General features: G+C 46.7%; 1 protein-coding gene across 1 annotated transcript; it reads right to left on the bottom strand.

Annotated features, from left to right (window-relative positions):
- Positions 1 to 661: 661 nt before the first annotated feature.
- On the bottom strand, positions 662 to 21,287 carry PCCB (propionyl-CoA carboxylase subunit beta). Its single transcript, XM_083178449.1, has 15 exons — positions 21,052 to 21,287; positions 18,958 to 19,077; positions 15,987 to 16,055; positions 15,841 to 15,897; positions 14,984 to 15,097; positions 13,706 to 13,816; positions 11,170 to 11,278; positions 9,406 to 9,526; positions 8,089 to 8,170; positions 7,795 to 7,918; positions 6,878 to 6,985; positions 5,243 to 5,343; positions 3,816 to 3,914; positions 3,612 to 3,711; positions 662 to 1,640 (listed from the first exon to the last, which is right to left on the bottom strand). Exons 1-15 carry the CDS (start codon positions 21,238 to 21,240, stop codon positions 1,519 to 1,521), a joined length of 1,626 nt encoding a protein of 541 aa, XP_083034575.1. The 5' UTR covers positions 21,241 to 21,287; the 3' UTR covers positions 662 to 1,518.
- Positions 21,288 to 22,352: the final 1,065 nt, after the last annotated feature.

Genomic DNA, 22,352 nt, shown 5'->3' with positions numbered 1-22,352 from the left:
TGATATATATACCTACCTGCCTGCCTGCACTGGCCAGTAAATTCCTGGCATAAAGGAGGATTGGGACCAAGGAATTGTTGGAGTCCAATGTTTGTGTTCCCAAAGATGGCTGCTGGAGGTGTCCCAGTCCTGGTTGGGACTTGTAGGTTTGTAGTAATCCTCTCTAGGAAGCGATTTTGTTTAGTGGGAAGGGTACTCCAAATTTTAATCCAAGGATATCTCAATCCAAAGGAGGATGGGGGTACAATGTAGAATCCTCAGTAAAGTGCACTTGTGCTGGTACAATAAATGCTCCGAGTGCTGGGAAAGAGGGTCTCAATGTCCAGATCAATAAGCAGGTGTAAGACAAACGGATCAAGGCAGGTCCCTGTGCATCACCAACGCGTTTCGCTGTTACTTCAAGGAGTACCTTTCCCACTAAACGAAATCACTTCCTAGAGAGGATCCCTACAAACCTACAAGTCCCAACCAGGACTGGGACACCTCCAGCAGCCATCTTTGGGAACACAAACATTGGACTCCAACAATTCCTTGGTCCCAATCCTCCTTTATGCCAGGAATTTACTGGCCAGTGCAGGCAGGCAGGTAGGTATATATATCACAACTGTTGACAGGTCCCTACATGGTATATGATATTCTGTTTTTAAAATATTCATGATTTTATTATTAAATTCGTTTTTTAAATATTAATTGTGGTTGAATCATTAAAAATCACGAGCACTGCAATAATCTCTTAGTTTCTACTTGCCATTTCCAAGGGGCCCAACTAGTCCCTCTTGCAGCAGCTCCTTTGAGAAACCAGCCTTGACAAGCGCTCTAAACAGTTTTCTGTATTTTCGTGCAGTCAGATGATTACCGCTTCGTCATTGCACTACGGCTGCTGTAGAATGTGGGGTGTACATGCCCCAAAATAAGGGCCCGATTCAGGCCTGTTAGCAAGGCTGCAATTTCTGCAGACGGACAAACCCATGCTGCATTGCAGGTGGGGCAGATTTAACATGTGCAGAGAGAGTTAGATTTCTGTGCAGGGTGAATATTGGCTGCTTTATTCTTACACTGCAATTCAGATATCAGTTTGAACACACCCCACCCAAATCTAACTCTCTCTGCACATGTTACATCTGCCCCACCTGCAGAGCAGCATGGGTTTTTTTTTCCCCATCTGAAAAAATTGCAGCCTTGCAAACATTACCTAAATCCGTCCCTAAATCCCATTGCGCTGGTATAAACTCCTCTGCAATAAACAGATAAAGCGCTGTGCTCATATGAACCGTGGCTCCGTACAGTGTTATGTTCCACACAATAAAAGCTTCCATGTTCTGTTTAGTTTGATTTCTTTATGGATGAACGGTTCCGTACATGATTAGTAGCTGGAGTCTCAGGGAAATCACATCCCTTCTTCCAGACATTAGTGGTAGTGTTTGATATTCAGTTTGACACAAACCAATCCGTCCTTGCATTGTGATCTTGCCCTTTCCCAGGCAGGAATGTATAGGGTGCTGACCAGGCGGTTCTGCCTCATAGAGGAATATTTGCATGTTTCTTCCATGGATTCACTTGGTTCTTGCTTGCGAGTACCTCCAGGTCACGACAGAGGCGCATGCGAGTGGTAGATGGCTGAATTATATCATCAACGAACCCTGTACAAATACAATGGTACATAAAGTGCATGTCGTTAGCCAGTGTTTCCCAATTCCAGTCCCTGGGAATCCCTAACAGTACATGTTTTCCTGAAGTCCTAGTTGTAGCAGACACATTGTAAAAGAGCCGCGGTTGGTGCTAAATATTCACTTGTGATAGGGAGGAGAGCTATAAAACATGCACTGCTAGGGGGTCCCCGAGGTCTAGACTTGGGAAACTATTATCATATAGCAGATGCCCATCTACAGCAATAAAAGAAAATAAATACATTCCGGCAGTCCCAGCATAGGAACAGGTTCCTTATGACCCCAATACTGCTGTGGTCACGATTCCCCGACCCAATGGCATGACCGATCTGCCGTCAGTGATGATCAGAGATATTAAACACGTTAAAAAAGCCCAAACCCCAAGGTTGAAAACCAGGTTTCTGCAACCAGACCCTTACAATCTGTTTAATATTCCCAACCTGGCCATTACCCCCAACAAATCCCAGATGTAAGGGGAACATTAGATAACTGAGGCAAGCTACCCATCCCACTTCATTCTACAGTGATATTCCAATGAACACATGAAGCATACATGCCATCATATACCATCATTCTGTTCACCCTTCAGTTTGCCTGTGTTTATCTGACATTATGCAGATGTGGACCGATGTTCTGTGCAGGATGGGTATGAGACTGTCAGTGATTGACAGCCTGCTGCTTTGTTTGGGAGAGTGATGAGGCCAGGATCCTAGTCCTGGGTCACACATGGTGTGACAGTTGATCCGATGCTGCTCCCTAGTATGTAACAATAATGCAAGTGGGAGGAGTCTACTTATATCCAACACCTCCTCCCGTATTACCATACTAGTGCTATTGCGGATACTTCCATGTAAGCAGCAGCGCTCGCACCTCCAACCACCTGTAAATCAGGACCTCTGTACAGATGTAGCCCTGACGATTCTGCAGTTTGTATGCTACATGCATGGTGTTTACAAATGCCAAATAGACGGAACATTCCTGGTGTACTCAATACCAGCAATGATGTTCCTGTGCTGACATTAACACAAGTGCTTAAGGCTACGAGAACTGCATGATTCAGTCTGGTTGAATAGAAGTGAGACCTTTCCTATGGAAGGGACTGTTCTCCACCAGAGCGCTGCAACCGAGCATCTTCCAAACAGATGAAGGAACGACGTCAGAGGAACACACTCTAATAGTCCCCTGAGCCATCAGCCACATTACCAAGCCTTCTACAGAGCCCTGGGAACATCATTGATCTCTGACCTTCTGTCCTCAATCATCTGCTTATTAAAAAAAATACGATAGACTGAATGGGAGCAGATGGTGTCCACATCATTAAACCTCCTCTTACAATGCCGGGAGCTGACCCAGCACATCCACATTTATTCTGCAGCACGTGCTCTCCCCTCCCTCTGTGTTCTAGGGCCTAGGTGTAATGATCACTAATTAGCTAGTGAGAGGGACATGCAAGGAAGACGATTATGCTGCAGACTCATGCACCTCTGACTCCCTACCTCTAGTTTGAGGGTCATATGGATGGTAGTCATAGTAAGTTTAATTCTAGTAAGGGTCATTCTGCAGAAAACAGGAGGTGACCTGGTGTGGGATTGGTCAGCACATGAAGGATATTTGGAGGCGCGGTCATCCTTTCAGGATACATTTAAATTCTTAAAAATAGAGGATAATGTTCTGCCATTTAACATGATGGGAGGCCGTACCCCTAAAGGGTGTCAGGTTGCCAATCACTGCTGTGGATGTATACTTGCACAACTCTATAGATTTCTAACAAGTTCGGATGTTCTTTCAATGCCGGCTAACTTACACAGGGCTGCCCTATATCCAACATGTACAGAAGTTCTACAGCGATAGGGGATGGAGAAACGTCCCCTGAATCCAGCTATCAGTAGCTTCTAATGCACGGGTTCTGCATCACAGCCTAATACAACATGGTAAGAACATTACCTCTCACTGCTGCAGGGAAAGGATTTGCAAATTTATCCACATATTCCGCTTCTGCTTCCGCCTGGTTGTGGCTTCCTCGGAATATGATCTGAACAGCTCCCTAATGGTAATACAACATCTCATTATGCAGCACTCCAATGTCACACATATATAGTAGTCAGCAGTGCGGCATTGTGGGAATATTGGTCAGTGACATGATCCTACCTTCGCCCCCATTACAGCAACCTCCGCTGTGGGCCAGGCATAATTGAAATCACCTCGGAGATGTTTGGAGCTCATCACATCATAGGCTCCCCCATAAGCCTAGAACGAGAGCACAGAGGAAAACTATATGTAACAGGATCCTGAAAACACAGACTATGCCACCTCAGGGTTCTCCAACTCTGACTCTTATAGAGCCATAGGTAGGGACACGCCAATCCCAGGGCATTTTTTTCAATCCTAGGATTCGGGATTGAAAAATGCTCAATCCCGGGATTCCCGGGATTGGCCTTACTAATAAAAAAATAAAAAATGACCCAGCCCCCAAATGTCACTATAAATGCCCCCCCCCTAAATGTCACTATAACGCCTCCCACCAATCCTCCCTGCCCTGTCCTGTCACTTATGGCGGCGGTGGTGGTGGTCACAGGCAGCAGCAGGACGTCCGATCATCTCCAGTTTTTGGCTGGGAGAGAAGCGGCACAGCGTTCGCGAGGCCAATCGCCCGGGTTCGGGACAGTGTGCTCTGCTCACAGGCATGGCGGCAGCCAGGCTGCGCTGCATGGCGTGATGTCAGGGGTCATGCTGCGCAGCCAGGATGCCGCCATGCCTATCAGCAGCATAGTACACTGTCCCAAACAGCGACAGTAGCAGTCAGCCGGGCAGCATCTGAGCGATATACTAAGGTGCTCAGCGCTGCCCGGCACGGGGGTACTAATGCCGGGATTGGAAGCTTCAATCCCGGGATTCAAATCCCACTGATTTTAGGCCAAAATCCCGGGATTCCCTCCGATCCCGATCCCAGGATCGGCCTCCCTAGCCGCCGGCATCTACCAAGTGTGACGAGTGCTTTGCACTCAGACACCAAAAGTAAACACAATGGGGGTTATTCACACCTGAACGCACAGTGGACGATTATCGGTAGACAGCTCATGCGCACAACCCAGAGTACACATGGGCCTGGCGGTCCTGCTACTTTTTTTTTTTTTTTGCATCAGGTGACTGACAGGAAGTAGGCATCTGGGGGTGGTAACTGGGGATGTGCCAGAATAAACCCTGGGAGTGTTAGGGAAAACACAGGCCGGACATGCCCTTTTCCATCGCACCGCGGAGCTACTCTGAGCTTGCCATGACTGGTGCCCAGTGTAAAAATCAGTCGATGTTGAGTCTGTTACGATAGTTTTGCACATACTCGCTCGGCTGTGAATAGATTTGCAGCCGTACACATCTATTCGCACAGCGAGCACATTAACGCACAAGGCTGGATTTCACTCTAGCGAGGCGGAGTCGACCTGATCGTTGTCCGCTACGAATTTGCAGCCATGCGATCAGGTCTGAATTACCCACAATTTTTGGACCTTGGATCAGCCAGTTTCTGCTACTGACCCATCCATGCATCTGGTTTAAGTTTTGGTTAGACGGACACGTACCTTCCTGGTTATTACTGTGATCTTGGGCACTGTGGCCTCAGCAAAGGCAAACAAGAGCTTTGCACCATGTCGGATGATGCCGCCGTACTCCTGGGCAGTGCCTAAAGGAAACACAGGTATCAGTCCTCCATATGTGAAACACAGATTGCCTTCCCCACAAAATAAAAAAAGGATTTGGGTACTTGTTTCCTAGCACGGCCACAACGATTTAGATCGTTGTGGTCGTAAGATAAAAAATCGGATCGATCGCATCGCATGCGATTTGGTCGCATACGATGCGACCGATCCGACCGATTTTTCACCCGATTTTTTTTTTTTTTTCACCAGATTTGTTTCAATTGCCCCCCCAAATGTTACTAAGTGGGCTAGACCCCACGATAGACGTCAACCCGAAGCGTGGCGAGCGCAGCGAGCCCGCGAGGGGCGGCGGTGCGCGTCCTCCGACCTTTTCATTCCCCTACTATCCACGTCGGCGTGGAGTTGAGAATATATAGTGTGGCGAGCGCAGCGAGCCACCGAGCCCGAAGCGTGGCGAGCGCAGCGAGCCCCGCGAGGGGACGCGTATAACTTCACAGGTATACGCGTCCCCTCGCCACGCTTCGGGCTCGGTGGCTCGCTGCGCTCGCCACACTATATATTCTCAACTCCACGCCGACGTGGATAGTAGGGGAATGAAAAGGTCGGAGGACGCGTACCGCCGCCCCTCGCGGGCTCGCTGCGCTCGCCACGCTTCGGGTTGACGTCTATCGTGGGGTCATGGCGGGCACATAAAAAATGTGAAATGGGTCATATTGGCCCATTTCACCTTTTTTTATCATTTTTCCCTATGTGAGATGGACTTAATGAAGTCCATCTAATCTTGTGCCATTATAATGGCACAAGACCGACAAGATCCTCCCGATTTCAATGTTAAAAGATTTTTTAACATTGAAGTCTATGGAAAAATCGGGTGAATCGGTCGGTCGCATCGCGGCCGATTTTAATTGGTCGCGACCGACCGATTGACCCGATTTCTGTCATTCAAAGGGAAAAAATTGTAAAAAATCGGCCACATCGTGAGGATCGTGTCCCTTAATTAAGAGCCACGATCACTCACGATTGTGGCCGTTCTAGGAAACAAGTACCAGGATTTGTTGGGTCTCATTACCCAAATATTCTATGCAATGACTGGAAGAGGAAGGTCTCATTAACAGTCATATAAGGATACAGTTACATTGTATGTGTCTGGTGGAATTCAAGTGTGGTCACTAGAGGGCGCCTAACTGAGCAATTCAACTGGTTCTCCATTTGGGCAGAAGTATTGCCTGTGTCCCAGACCTCCTGTATTCCAACACATCCCAGAGATAAAATGTAGACCCGACTTGTCTTATTAATATAGTCCAGTATGTGTTAGGGCGTCCGCCCCACCATGGGATAAAACATGTTGGCCACACCTACTTTTTTTCATATCAAATGTAAATCATTGTGCTGTATATACATACAGTATCTGAAGCACTGTAACAATTCTATTTCTTAGGATACTTCTGTGAGGCTGGTCACCTCTTGTTGGGCAGCTAGGGCACTCATTTACCATTCAGTACTGTTACCATTTATGCACAAATATAAAATAACCAAGAAATAAATGGTCTAAATTACCTGGCAAAAATCCGGGAACATCCACAAATGTGATGATGGGGATATTGAAGGCATCGCAGAACCTGACAAAGCGAGCTCCTTTTACTGATGAGTTTATGTCCAAACAGCCTGCGAGAAATCAGAAGTTAGGAAGTGTGGGAACGATGGGAATTATTATAGAACATAGGGCCTGATTCAGATTTGATCGCTGCTGGGTAAATTTGCAGAGCCCTGTGATCTTATAGATAGCCACCCAGACAGATCGAAATCCCGCCCTGTACAAGTCTGAGAATGGCTAGCAAAAACATCACAGATCGATGGCCAGCTGTAAATCCATACACAACTCACCATCCAATGATTTTGCCCAGTGTGTGCAAGTGTGGGTAACTGTGACCCTTCCACAACTGCGACAGAATCAGGCTGAGCGAGGCCAGAGCTGACGTCACAGACCCTCCCTGAAAATGCCTGTCCATGCCAGTGTTTTTCCAGACACTCCTAGAAAATGGCCAGTTACCACCCCCCAAAGGCCAGCTTCATGTCCGTCAAGTTGTGAAGGGATTGCAAATCGAGTAATCACAGATGTGTGTCACTGTCCGGCCTCATACATGCATACTACAATCCATACGCATGTTCAGTCCTTCCACAATTGATCGTCTTGTGAATAACACAACAGCGATCAGGTCTGAATAACCCCCACAAAAGAGTCCTTATCATGAATGTCTCTAAACCTGAAATACAGGATTTTAATTGCGATATGGATCAAGTAGTATAAGGAAATACTCCTAATTTAGGACGGGCTTCGGTAACCTGTGGCTCTCTCCTACAGATGCCAGCATGCCCTCTCCGCCTCTGGATGCTTACACTTCTAGTTACCAGTTGGTCTACATCCACTGTCATTCGGTTTACATCTCAGAGCGTATTTATTTGCAGCCCAGTACCTGATGCAACTTTCGGCTGGTTGCCAACAATTCCAACCGTCCTCCCATTCATCCTGGCAAAGCCAACCACAATGTTCTTGGCGTAGTTTGGCATAATCTCAAAGAAGTCTCGATCATCAACAATCTGGGGAGAGAGAAATCAGCTCATCCAATGAAACAGCCACTTGTGGACATGCAGCCAATAAGGATGTGGTGACGCTGCCTAGAGCAAGCCTGGTACAGAAATGCCTGTAGCATTAGAGGTGGAAGAATAGAACAATACTTTGCTGCAGTGGCTGTTACTGGTTGTATTACCGAATGAATGATGTCCAGCATGTCATAAGCTTTAGTGGACTCCATGGGTACCACGGTATCTAATCCAGGGACAAGGCGTTCGCTGTACATACAAGGGAGAGAACAACGTATCAGACAGACACAGTATTCCCACAATATACACACTACCAACAGTGTCAGGCACTACTAGATCTGTAATGAGGAATTATATTAGGATCGCTCGGGGGAGGGGAAGTTATGCTTAGCTGTATGCATGTAGGACTGATTACCAGGGAGAATCATATCACACAGAACGTTGCATTAGAAAAATGGATTCTGTCACTTTTTATAGCAGATTAGAGACAGATATATGGATTAAATATAGAAAAGGAGATGAAACAAATCTAGGAGCAGTCATTCCTTTGACCGAGACACATCACTATTACATCAATACGCTTCTTGGGAGAAAGCGATTTTTAGAGCAAAATATATTTGTTAAAATTTTTTCTAAGACATAATAAACAGATTTGCAGTGCAGTAAGATCACACCATCAACATGGTCATATCATCCAACAGAAATCGTCTCAAAAGGGATTTTTAACCAGCACACAACAAATTTGGGGTTCAGGGAATGTCAGTGAAAGACTCGAGACGGAGTGAATTTAATGTGTGACAAATTACAATCCCACAACCTACACTGCAAAACCGGCTACATTACACATCAGCAGAAGAGAGAATCGCCTGCAGGGAAGAGGTTTGTCTGGCCTTTTAAACCTTGGACTTGCGGCCATTAACTCAAATCCCAGCAGTGGAGGATCAATCTGACAGGACACTTCATCTGGTTGTTCAGCCAGATTACCACACCATTGCTTCTGTGCAATCAACTACACCAGGCATGGCCAAACTGTGGCCCTCTAACTGTTGTGAAAATACACATCCCAGCATGCCTTGCCATAGTTTTAGCATTCCCTAATAGCAAAACTGTGGCAAGGCATGATGGGACTTGTAGTTTCACCACAGCTAGAGGCCATGTCTGTACTACACCATTTGTGGTCCAACTGAACACTGATCCATTGTGCAGGGATCAGGAAAAATGTCTGATTCTACCTCTGGACAAGATAAAGAGGACCCATAGCTGCTGTGGACATACACTACTTTGTCATGATCTATGCTTCGGTACATATCTAGCACTGTGTTCCGCAGTGAGAAGAGTATAACGTGTGGTCCCAGATAACGCTAAAACTGCAGTCATGGGACAGAATGGTTCTACGGAAGGTTGGAGACTCCTAGTCAACAATACCTCATTACACGGGTCACTGCCCTAGAGGAGTAATCCTGTATATACGACATAAAGCTTACCTTGGGTCGTGACACTCTCTAATCGGTGCCGGATCCTTGTTGCTCAATGGGAGGTAGTTAAAGAATTCTCGTAGATTTAATAAAGCATCAATGTCATTCTCAAATGCTCGATGAGCCACTCCTACAAGAGAAGCAGAAGATGCTCACCACCACACCACCACTATAAAAATAGCGACATAGAATAGAGCGAGTACATTATCAAAGTTCAGTTTACATGTTAGAAAAAAAACCCTTCCGTTCATTTTGCAGATACACTGCCCCCGACCTCAACCACAGACAGAAGACGGGCATTGTAGCCACTAAATCATGTAGATTGTTAGTGAGTAACGCTGGATGTTACTAGGTAAAGTAATTACAATGCTCCTGCGGCTATGGGAATGGGAGGTCGCGTCATCTGTGCAGTTTAACCTCGCCAACGCTGCTGTGAGAGATCCGCAAAATATACATTAAAAATGCCAGCGCCGCCCACAGCGACTGGTCTTTTTTGGGTGCATAATTTAACTAAACTTCAATTAATTGACTTGGCTTTTTTTGTATTTATATACACACACTAAAAGAACAGTTGCTGGGGCTCACATTTAATATCATAGTATTACACATAGAAACAGAGCAGCGTATTAACCCTCAAGGGGTCCTTTCTTCTCTGAGGTGCCATATTCCCAATGATATCTGGGAAGGGATACGGTCATTGGGTCACCAGCAAGTTGTTAGACAGTCATCAGGTCGACATGCATGAAGGTTGGGATGAGTGTAGGTCGACATGGGTTAGGTCGACAGGGTCATTAGGTCGACAGTTAAAAAGGTTGACATGGGGTTTTTCACTGTTTTTTGAGCCGACAGGCGGTATTTCATGCCCTACCATCCACTAGGGCGTGGTGGATGAATAAAATAGTGAGCCCGAAGTATGGCGAGCGGACGCGGTGCACTTTAACCTGTGTCCGTGTCATTCAAGGGTAAAAAAAAACAGTGAAAACCCCAATCTTGACTTTTTGACTGTCGACCTAATGACCCTGTCAACCTAACCCTTGTTGACTAAGACTCATGTCGACCTAATGGTGTCAACCTAATGACCTTCTAACAACTTGCTGGTGACCAACTGATCCGCACCCTCTGGGAAGATGGGACTGCACAGTGCCAGAGTCTTTATCTTCTCTTTGTAGCATATTCTTCCTGCAGAGGTCACTGGACACCAGTCACCTGCACACCCTGAGCCCACTCCAAATACGCTTATGTCGCAATGGTAGAATGGTGGAAGCTTTCAGTAGTAGAGATCCAGGAACCACCCATATTACTTCCTGTGCCTAGAAGTACTCTCTGGGCTGACACCTGCAGCTTGTGGGCTAGATGGCTATGGCCTTATGCATGCCGCATTGTGTATGGAATCAGGCCAGACAAGTGCAGTTTCTCCTCATAAAGTATGAAATATATTTCTATATTGCTGTTCTCATCTAAACATCAGATTCAATATTATAATAAGCAGCATAGTGACGGCTGTTAGAAATACACTGTATGGCTGTACGAGATGTCTAGATTTTATAATCTTTTGAAAACCATATATAAAGTACATTGACCTTTTATCTAAGGATTACATTTATATATTTATTCTTTTTAATAACATGAAGATGGGATTTTTTGCGTAGCATTAGCCCACGGTACGGTTCTCACATAGCTGTAGTGCCTAATACATTGTCACCTCCGCAGCAGTCACCATGTTAACCACAAACAATGGAATCCGCCGACGCTAATTACATAAAGAACACTCACCTGACAATGCAGTGTGGGTTTTAGCTCCGCCCAGGTCTTCCTGCGTCACATCCTCATTGGTAACTGACTTCACTACATCTGGACCAGTGATAAATAAGTAGGAGGTGTCCTGGAGGGGAACGAAAACAGCAGCAAGGTAATGATGCATCAGCCATAAATACTTTTGGGGATTTGCAAGATTAAAAAGGTTACGGTTTAATTAGGTGCAATCCAACTCGAGTAATGAGGTGCAAATTAAATTGCAAGAAAATAAAATAAATGAAAAAGCGTCTTGATAATGTGAACAATACACAGGTCATTAATAGAGAAGTCCACGTGCTCAGTGACCGGCTCATAGTGCGGCATCAGGCAGCACGCTGTGTGAAACCACACCATAGTGCACCAATAAGCGGTATACTCAGTGATGTCATCCGTTCACAGCGAACGGCAATTCATAAATGCACCGATTTACATTGTAATCAAATACTGTAGCAATCAAGGTGCATAATTACAAGATGTGTTTTAAGAACAGTATTAGGTCTTAAATTCACAGATAAAAAAAAGTTTTTCTGTATTCTTAAGATGTACAGTTTTTTAGCAGGGTGGGCGTGGCATAGCCGGCGTGGTGCTCGCACAGGGGGTAGGGCGGGATGGAGGCGGGCAGTGTTTTCTGGGCATACCTACGAAAACGCTGGGTGCGCCCAGGAAAATGCTGGGCGTCCCCGTGCGAACGTAGGTGGAAACCTCCCTGCGGGGGCAGGCGGCTAACGTCACAGGACGTCACCCACCCGCCTAGTTCTAGGACCCGGACGCCGTAAGTCTAGGACAGCCCAGATTGACATAGATTTGCGAGCAGGGTAGAAATCATTCGATGGTCACCGGCCATCGAATGATTTTGGCCCAGACGCTGCCCTGTGAATGGATGTTTATGCAATACATCTATTGGCAAACCGGCGGGGATATTCGCACGGCAGTGGGGGGTGGGCATTTGGGTAATTGTGTCGTTTCACGGCGCCAGCATGGCGCAGTGCTACTTCCGGCTTCTCCGCTCGCCACAACTATCTAAAATAAACTAACTTAACTCCATGCCATCATGGATAGTTCATGCCCCCACTATCCATGTTGGCATGGAGTTGATATTAGATAGCGTGGCGAGCCAACGAGCCTGCAGCGTGGGCGAGCGAAGCGAGCCCCGCAAGGGCACTCAGACGCCCGTCGCCATGAAACTACACAACTACCGGCATTTGTACAACTGGCGGCATTAGAAGGCTCACTAATAAGATAATTATCGCTGCTTTCGAGCCAACCAGAATGACTCCCATAATGCAACACAGTACCACCAATTCACATTATTCAATTCACACAGGGGAAAATGAAGATGAGAGTTTTGGATGGGATGTTGTCCATAGCAACCAATCAGATTATATCTATTATCTTCTAGAAGGTGCTAAATAAATAAGAAGTGGAAATCTTCAATCAAACTCCCATTGTAGTAAATTTATCCCACGGTGTTCCCAGTTCATATTATGCCACATTACAATGAGCAGGTCCAGGGGCATAACTAGATATATTGTAGGTCCCAAGGCAAAAGTTTGTAAGGGCCCCATGTGTCACCCAAAGGGGGAAAAATGTATATAATACACTTGATGAAAATGATGGAAGGTGGCCCCTCTCAGCTCTGGGCCCCTTAGCAGCTGCACCCCCTGCACCTATGGTAGCTACACCCTGTATATAACAAATGTAACAGGGAAGGTGGCCCCTCTCAGCTCTGGGCCCCTTAGCAGCTGCACCCCCTGCACCTATGGTAGCTACACCCTGTATATAACACATGTAACTGTGACAGGGAAGGTGGCCCCTCTCAGCTCCGGGCCCTATAGAGACTGCACTTCCTGTACCTATAGTAGCTGAACCCTTGATCATCACTTTTATTATTATAAAATAATCTAATCTAATAATCTAATTATTTAAATGGACATATGGAAATATATGGTAATATTTACATATCACCTAATATCCTTCCTTTTAAGCCCTTTGGTGGTTTGCCCAGAAATCTTCCAGGGTCAGCTGCACTGATGTCACCTCTGAAGATTTCCAGGCTATGTCTACATTCCCAGGGGATCGCCGGTGCTGATCATATAGCGCCTGGGATTCGGCATAAACCATTAGTGTTACGCTAGCCTCCTGGACACCTATTGGCCGGTGGGCTTAACTGTTTAATGGTTTATGCAAATCCCGGGTGCCTTGAATCAGCGCTGGCGATCCCCTGCCATTTTGGGGATAGCGATCTCCCCCTGCACTTCACATCAATTAAAGGTGTATTAAAAAAAAAAAAAAAAAAACAACCACCACCACTGAAGGGGTTAATGAATCCTGTCATATTAAATGAATGACATGATGTCTGGCTTATTTTGTCCATAATGTTAAGCAGAGACAACAAACTTTCTTTGTATTCCTGTCTTTTAGGATTACTGGTCCATTAATGGCAAATCACAATGCACTGTCCAACATGTCCATGGTCTAAAAATGGAGGAGGTTATACTTAGTGCTTATCTCTTACCTTGACCATAAATGTGAAGTCCGTTAACGCCGGGGAGTAGACGGCGCCTCCAGCACAAGGTCCCATAATCAGAGAGATTTGAGGCACGACTCCAGAGCTCAGCACGTTTCTCTGACAAGGAAAAGAACACGTCAGATCCAAGTGAGGTTCTCCAGTTTGAGTTTGAAGAAACTCAGGGAGCCCGAGGTGTGCTCCCACCACCACCAGTGCTGTGCCTAAACACGTGCAAAGGGGGCAGCCGTACGAACGTGTGGAACCCTCTCCCAAAGGAGAAAGGCCCTATGGTTCCCCTAACCCCCCTCAACCATAAGGCCGAGGAAGGGAAAAAAGGGGATCGGTGGGTCCTCTTCGCCGAAGCTCAGAGAGACCCGCGTTTCCTCCACCCCCGGAAGGGTTTTGGACGGTGGGTCCTCCGCACCCGAAGGTTTGGAGAGACCCGCATAGGCTTCCCTCCGCCTTGCGGCTCGGGGTTGCCCTCGAGGGGACCGGGACTCTCCCCAAAAGGTGAAGAGTCCCAGTCACGTTTGGGGAACGGAAGGCCCGTTAGGGACAGCCGCACTACCCAAATCAAAAAAACGTGACAAACTAACGAAAAACGTGAAGTGCTCAAAAATGCAAATCAAAGAAAGAAATAAAAAGAGGCCCTAGCCAGAAGGCCGGGGTGGGGGTGTAAAAAATTGTCCTACCCCATCCAAAAGGACGAGGTAAGGACGTGTAGCCTAACCTAGAGGGAAGTGCGCGGTGCAAGTGCCATTCAGTGCATGGTGCTGGACATCACCAGTGCAAGTGAGGTTCTCCAGGACCTACCTCCATGCATTCTCCTCCTAACTCATCCACATTCTATTACCTTACTAAACGTCATTGCATACCTCCCAACTGTCACGATTACAGAGGGACAGTCCCGATTTTCGGGTCCTGTCCCGCTGTCCCACCCGCGGCAGGCATTGTCCCGCTGCGGGGGGTGGCAGTTGGGAGACCCCCCAATCTAATAGAATAGACGCTGTGCGCATAGCGTCTATTCTCGTATGAAAATGAGGTCGCGGCTAATTAGCATAAGCTGCACCCTCATTTGCATACGCCCCGCCCCCTTTTCTGGCGCTCGCGCGGGTGTCCCTATTTATGAAGCAAAGAAGTTGGGAGGTATGTCATTGTGTAAAAGTAAGGGTGGCTGCTACATAGTTCCAGGGTGATTTAGTGGCGACACTTATAATAAGGAGACAGCGGTTATTTGGATCACCGGGCTACCTTTGTGATGTATAGTTAATACATGCAACTTACCAAGAAGATGTCTGCATAGCCGGCCAAAGACTCAACACCTTCCTGTATGCGAGCCCCTCCAGAGTCATTCAATCCAATGACTGGGGCTCCCACCATCACAGCCTGATCCATTATCTACAAGAAATGCTCAGAGTCAGTACACACTTTGGGGCATTGCAAGGGAGCTGCAGTTTTCAGTATATAATTATATTTTATATTATGTGAATGGACAACAGCACCACAACTCCTGATCTGTATGTCAAAAACCGTCCTGTAGACAAATTGGTTAAGTTCGTGATTTAACTGAATGACCATTTTTCTCGGTTTTCCAGTGCTTAGGAGCAAATTTTCAGTTGTCATTTGCTGCCATCCATTACCAGCTTTTCGTTTCAACCAGCCAGATTGGACAGATGTATCAAGTGTCAAAAAGAGATAAAGTGGAGAGTGACAAACAGCCAGCCAATCAGTTCCTACCTGCCATGTTACAGGCTGGGATTGAAAAATGACAGTTATGAGCTGATTGGCTGGTTGTTTATCACTCTGCACTTCAGCACTTTTTTGGAGCTTGATACATCTGGCCCATGGTCTGCCAGATAACTAGTGTATTCCCATCTTAAGCATTTATGTACACAAATGAACTTCCCAAATGTATTACAACATAAAACAGCGCCGTATGTTCCGTGTTATATGTGAACATGTTTGTAAGCGAACTGTTGACTCTGTATGCAGTGCGCTGTGACTGGTTGGCTAAGAACCATTGTTATGTTCAATGATCGTCTAAAGTCTATAGATGTTGAAGCGCTCATCTCAGTCCGGACTGCTGGACAGTGGTTATGGGTAATTTAGTAATCAGAATACATTTCTATATACTTCGTTACCTTGCATATTTTCTGTGCATGAGCTCCAGACAAGCTGCCGCCAAACACAGTAAAGTCCTGTGAAGACAACACAGATTCAGACAATCAACTGTGCAACACACCGGCATGCATAGGATTCACGTCTGTATGAAGCTGTATAATGTTACCTGGCTGAACACATATACTAATCTTCCATTGATGCGTCCTTGTCCGGTGACAACACTGTCTCCAGGATACTGCAAGAAAAGATCACATTCACTTCAAACACAAATAATTATTTCTCTAGAATAAGAAAAAGGGATTTATGTGCTTTCCTGCTAAATCCTTTTCTTCAAGATCCATATAGGACACAGGGTTACCGTGGCTACCATCCAGATGCGGCCCTTGTCGATTAGATGGGTTGGCTTTTGAGATATCCATCCTGAGAGCCCTATGCTCCAAGCCTGGCAGAAGGCTTATGGGCCTACTGCTAAGGACTGAATCAGAGAAACCCTTGGCTCTCAGGATGGATGTCTCAAAAGCCACCCGTTAAAGCGATACGGTACAGACCTGGATGGAAGCCACGGTATCCCCATGTCCTCTAAGGATTGAAGGAGAAAATTCTGAGTTGGGGTCAGTAAGAGACAGGAGACACCAAAACATCGCCCACAGCAAGAAAGGTTTCTTAAAATACTCTTTAGCTAGGGAATAATATAAAAAGATATATAACTCTGTATAAGCGACATCCGTACATACCTTTAGACCAGAAGTTAATAAAAATACTGTAAACTGACCAATTCAATGTATCTCAGCTATTGCACACTTTTTGTATATAGACAACATGAACACTTTCCTTCTAAAGATAGGTAAACACTGGTATGTTCTGCACCCAGCAGATATGTTGTCCCAACTGGACCACATATCGGAGCGGTGGTACACATTGAGCAATTTCATGAAGGCAGTTGCGACATAAAGCTCCTTCCTTCTGTAGACATGGCCACGGCTTGATGTGCACCAAAACCTATTGATGACACTAGCACTGTGGGAGCCCACAAATTTCCAGTACACACTGAGCGATCAGGCTGCAACCGACATACCGGCCCAGCATTGCCCCAGCTTTAGGTTCCATGTGACCATACATTGCTTTACCAGTTTGGACAATCTTTAAGCAAAGCAAGAAGACCTTTCCATCAGTGCCATCATTTAATCCCCATATAGAACAGTGGTCACCACACTTCCAACAGTTCTACCCCCACTCACCAGCAATGCCAACCCTCTTTCCACCAATGCTGTTGACCAGTGCTATCTCCTCCTTTCCAGCAGCACCGCCTCTGCATCCCTTTTCCAGCAGCACCGCCTCTGCATCCCCCATTTCCAGCAGCGCCACTTCTGCACCCCCCCCTTTTCCAGCAACACCGCCACTGCATCCCCCATTTCCAGCAGCGCTGCCTCTGCAACCCCTTTTCCAGCAACACCACTCCTGCATCCCCCATATCCAGCAGCGCCACTTCTGCACCCCCCCTTTTCCAGCAGCGCCGCCACTGCATCCCCCATTTCCAGCAGCACCCCCCCTTTTGCAGCAGCGCCGCCTCTGCACCCCCCTTTTGCAGCAGCGCCACCTCTGCACCCCCCTTTTGCAGCAGCGCCACCTCTGCACCCCCCTTTTGCAGCAGCGCCACCTCTGCATCCCCCATTTCCAGCAGCACCCCCCCTTTTCCAGCAGCGCCACCTCTGCACCCCCCTTTTCCAGCAGCGCCACCTCTGCACCCCCCTTTTCCAGCAGCGCCACCTCTGCACCCCCCTTTTCCAGCAGCGCCACCTCTGCACCCCCCTTTTCCAGCAGCGCCACCTCTGCACCCCCCTTTTCAAGCAGCGCCACCTCTGCATCCCCCTTTTCAAGCAGCGCCACCTCTGCATCCCCCTTTTCAAGCAGCGCCACCTCTGCATCCCCCTTTTCCAGCAGCGCCACCTCTGCACCCCCTTTTCCACATTAGAGGAGCAAAGCGGAGAGTTTGGATAGGGAGAAGGGCTACTATGAAAAAACCCGTACTATAATAAAAGTTAGTACATTGACAGCCTTTGAATAAGCCTTGAAAACTGTATGGTATTAAGGCTTACAGTGAGCGCCTTTGTGTATACACCCTTTAATGTTTTAGCATTTGAATAAGTCACAGTAAAAAACTTGTACAACCTGTAAAAAAGAACTGTAATTTAATTTAGACAGCATAAAGCTTCTATTGCCGGTCTATACAGAGTTCGTGGGATGATTGCTGCCTAACCAGGCAATTTATAGTTTATGGATTATGTGGAATTATGGCCAAATAAAACATTAACGCTCGTCAGAGAAATGTTTTACATACAGGGATTCCTTATACAGTACATTTTCTTAAATTGCCAAGGACCTAAAATTTAGACACAGCATATGTACATATATCTGGTTGCTGCAGTTTCAGCATTTGCACAGAGCAGAAAATTCAATTACACAGAAAGCTGCCAACGGAACCTTGCGAGATGTAGATACTGACAGTTACGGCTACAGTATCTGCTCACACCACCAGAGGCGGGTAGCAGGAATGTGTGAAAGGCACTTCCCACAAAGCCACCCCATCTAATCTGACCCATTGAATTTTCGTTCTTGTGAATATGCATTGATATTATTTATCAGTGAAGGTTATTATCCAGCAATTACTTAGATAATGGTTTTATGCACAGATGTAGTAGTAGAGATAAGGTGACTACAATTTTCAACTAGCCGTTAAGGTTTGATTTTAAAACTATAATAAATCTTAGATAACCTAAATACTAAGGAAATAAATCTGTTGGCGTGACTGAATTTCTTACATTTATAGATGTTGTTTGATGTAATACTGCCAACAACATTGTAATAGTATTATTTGTGTTCTTTTGAGGATCAGGTCTTTTAAGGATTCCTCAGTACACTAGAAGCTCAGAAGAATGATTGCCTGTTATATGTTACAGGAGTCCTATGTGTACCCTCTTCTCTGCAAACTTTTTACAAATAAACTTTTATTGCCAAGCCAGTCCAAGCCTCACTGTCACACACTGATTCCACGCAGGCACTCTAGAACATGCATGAACTGACGCACCATTAGTCTCAGTATAGTTCTAGCCAGCTTTAGGAAGAGGGTGACACTGTACCTTGTTTCTATCTTCTTGCATTCCAAAATCTGCGCATCGGTGCTCTACAAACATGTCATATTCGGCAAAGCTGCCTGCATCCAGCAGCAAGCCGATCCTCTCCCGGGCGGTCAGCTTTCCCTGGAACACAATACATTGCATTTAGCAAATGGGTCAAGAAGAAATAAAGTACTGATAGTAATAAATAAAACAAGGCTTTGTACAAAAATTGTGAAAAACTGTTGCGCTGTCCCAAATGACAAGAGGGGTCTCTGGATCCTCTTCTTATTCCACTGGCAGTCAGCCAAAAATTGAAAGATAAGACAAGGAGAGACTATATCAGGGAAACTATATCGTAGAGCAGTGGTTCCCAACCCTGGTCCTCAAGTACCCCCAACAGTGCATGTTTTCCAGGTCACCCGGCAGGTGCACTCATTCTTCAGGCACATTTGAAAAGATCCACAGGTGGAGCGAATTATAGCACTTGTGATTCTGTGTGGAGACCTGCAAAACATGCACTGTTGGGGGTACTTGAGGAACCGGCAGCTCAACCAGGGTTGCGAGCTGAGTTTAACACTGATTCGACCCAGCCTGCGGTGCAGTGTAAAGGAGTAAGCCAGGCCAATGCGACCGGTTCACAGCAATGAAACAGCCGGTGCTGGGAAATGATTTCATATCTAAGCGCTGGCTCATCACCCGCCCGGCATTATACAGGTAGGGAAACCAGTGTAGAAAAGTTCTCAAGCCTGGTCACACGTGGTCCAGGTATCCGGTCAACAACAGCTGACCGGTTGAGTACTAACTCATGCAAGTGAACATGCTGTGTTGCCCCCTCCCCCAGTAAGCTTCAATTCACCACTGACGGGATCTAAAGATGGCCTTTTAAAACCAGTGCTCAATCAGATCCACTCGCTACCGACATTCCACTGTAGATCTATCTGCAAGTTCCCTTTCACTTTTTCTAGAGATCCACTCAACTGGTTCTGGTTGAGAGATCTACAGTGTCTAGATAGACAGTCAATAGTTCTACCCCAAACGGTCGACAGGGTCAAAAGGTCGACATGAAAAAGGACAGGTTTTTCAGGATTCACAAGCACAACGAGCCAAGCAAGGGTACATGTTACACTGTGGAGGCCATGCTAAAATTGACACACACTAAAAAAAAAAAGTAAAAAAAACTACGTTTCTACCTTTTCATGTGTCTACCTCAGCGGTTCCCAAACTGTGGGTCCTGACCCCAAAGTGGGTCCCGACCTTCTCAGCATGGGGTCCGACTCCATGTTGCTGACCATCAGGCTGATGACTTTTCTAATCTCAGTCAGTAATTCAAGGAGTCTGAAACATCTGTTGAATTGTCTGTTATTTTAGACTCCTCCCATCATTTTTTGCCTCCACAATGCTGCCATGTATGTGCTGTGTGCTGACCACACATGTGACGTGATGACCTTCTGCGTTAACTTGCTGGGGTCCTGTCATTTTTATTGTCTGATTTGATCCAAGAGCAAAATAGTTTGAGGACCCCTGGTCTACCTCATTTATGTCCATATTTTGACATTTCCTATTTCAACCTTTTGGGGCAGATCTATTGACTGTCTATATAGACACTGTCTATACAATAACCCACACCCCAGCTTCACCCCTCCAGTCACATCCACTCACCGACTCTGCTCCTACTGCCACCTACAGACTCCACCACTCCTGCCACATCCACTTACTGGCTCCGCCTCTCCCACCACATACATCCTCCAGGCTCCACCCCTCCTGTCACATCCACTCACTGGCTCCGCCCATCAAACCACATTCACCCACCAGGCTCCGCCCCTCCTGCCACATCAATCCACCAGGGTCTGCCCCTCCTGCCACATCCACCCACCAACACTATCCGTCCTGTCACATCCACTTCACACATCTGCCACACCCACTCAATGGCTCCACTAACCTGTCACAGCACTAGTGCTAGGTGCTCTAACCAATCCCGTCCCCATCATCTCACTCAAAATATTAAACAAACCCCAACTGTGAGCACAGCCTCCCTCATGAGGATAAGGATAACCTTCTGTGCATTACACAGGGTGCTGCCCCCTGTGGTGTATGCCGGGTATGACATCTGCTCACCCTCCTGTGCTGCGCCTCTATTCGCTGCTCCCCGCCACCACGCAGCGCCTCACTCCGCTTCTTCTCTATCCTCTCCGGCACGGACAGGTGGCTGATGGAATACAGGCGGCCAGGCAGCCGGGACACGCAGACGGTGCTGGGGCTCCGAAGTCCGGGCAGGAGCCGGGACAGACAGCGTACGGCAGCCATGATAACTCCCCCAATGCACCAGCCAATCCGCGAACAGCAGGCTCCTACAGCCAATCAGCGACACCGCTGTAGCTTGTTGACGAATCACGGCTAAGCGTTGACAGCAGACCTATCGGAGAGAACTGACTAACCACGGACGAATCGAAGAACAGCGCTGTTCTAACGTCATATAGGCAGCCAATCACCAAGAGCTTTGTACATCAGGGGACCAATCATTAACCAGAGACCTTGACATTGTAATAATAACAACTTTCTTTTTCACCTACCAAGCATAGTTAGTACCCATCCTATCTCGGTATCCGGACTGATCATAGACTGTCATCATGGACAGTCATATGGTCGAACACTAATGGTCGACAGTCAAAAGGTCGACAGGGTTTAAAGGTCCATACACAATAGGTCGACGTGGTCAAAATGTCGACATGAAAAAGGTTGACATGCATCTTTTTAGTAACTTTTCAGCTGAAGTGCTGACAGGCAGTATTTCATGCCCTACCATCCACTAGGGCGTGGAGGGAGAATAAAATAGTGTGCCGAGAAGCATGGCGAGTGCAGCGGTACACTTAGGCAGTGTCCAAGTCGACCTATGTCGACATAGACACCCTAAAAGCATTAAAACCGCATGTCAACCTTTTTCCATGTCGACCTGTTGAATGTCAACCTTTTACCTGTCGACCTTTTGCCCATGTCGACTGTTTTCATGTTGACATTTTACCTGTCAACCTTTAGACCCTGTAGACCTTGTGACCCTGTCAACCTTGTGACTGTTGATCATTAGTGGTCGACCATATGACTGTCTATCATGAGTCTGTCTATGATTTTTTTATACCATAACCTCCTTCCTCATGCATTCTGCATACCCTCCAACTGTACCAATTTAGCCGGTACAGTACTGTTTTTTAATGGTCTGTACCGGCTAAATCTAACTGTACCGATTTTTCTGGGAGGAGGGATGGAGAGGTTGCATGCGTGAAGCGGCAGCAGCCTCAGGGCAGAGCATAAGCTGCTGCATGGGACTTTTGTAGGAAAAGAGAGGTGAGGGTAGAAAACTGTATAGATAGGAGTGGACCAGAGGCGGAACTACCATTGGTGCAGCAGGTGCATTGCACCGG

Source organism: Crinia signifera, chromosome 3 (assembly GCF_055691185.1).
Source record: "Crinia signifera chromosome 3, ASM5569118v1, whole genome shotgun sequence".
NCBI classification, from domain to species: domain Eukaryota; kingdom Metazoa; phylum Chordata; class Amphibia; order Anura; family Myobatrachidae; genus Crinia; species Crinia signifera.
Note: the sequence above shows the minus strand (reverse complement) of the source record. Positions and strands in the feature narration are given on the sequence as shown.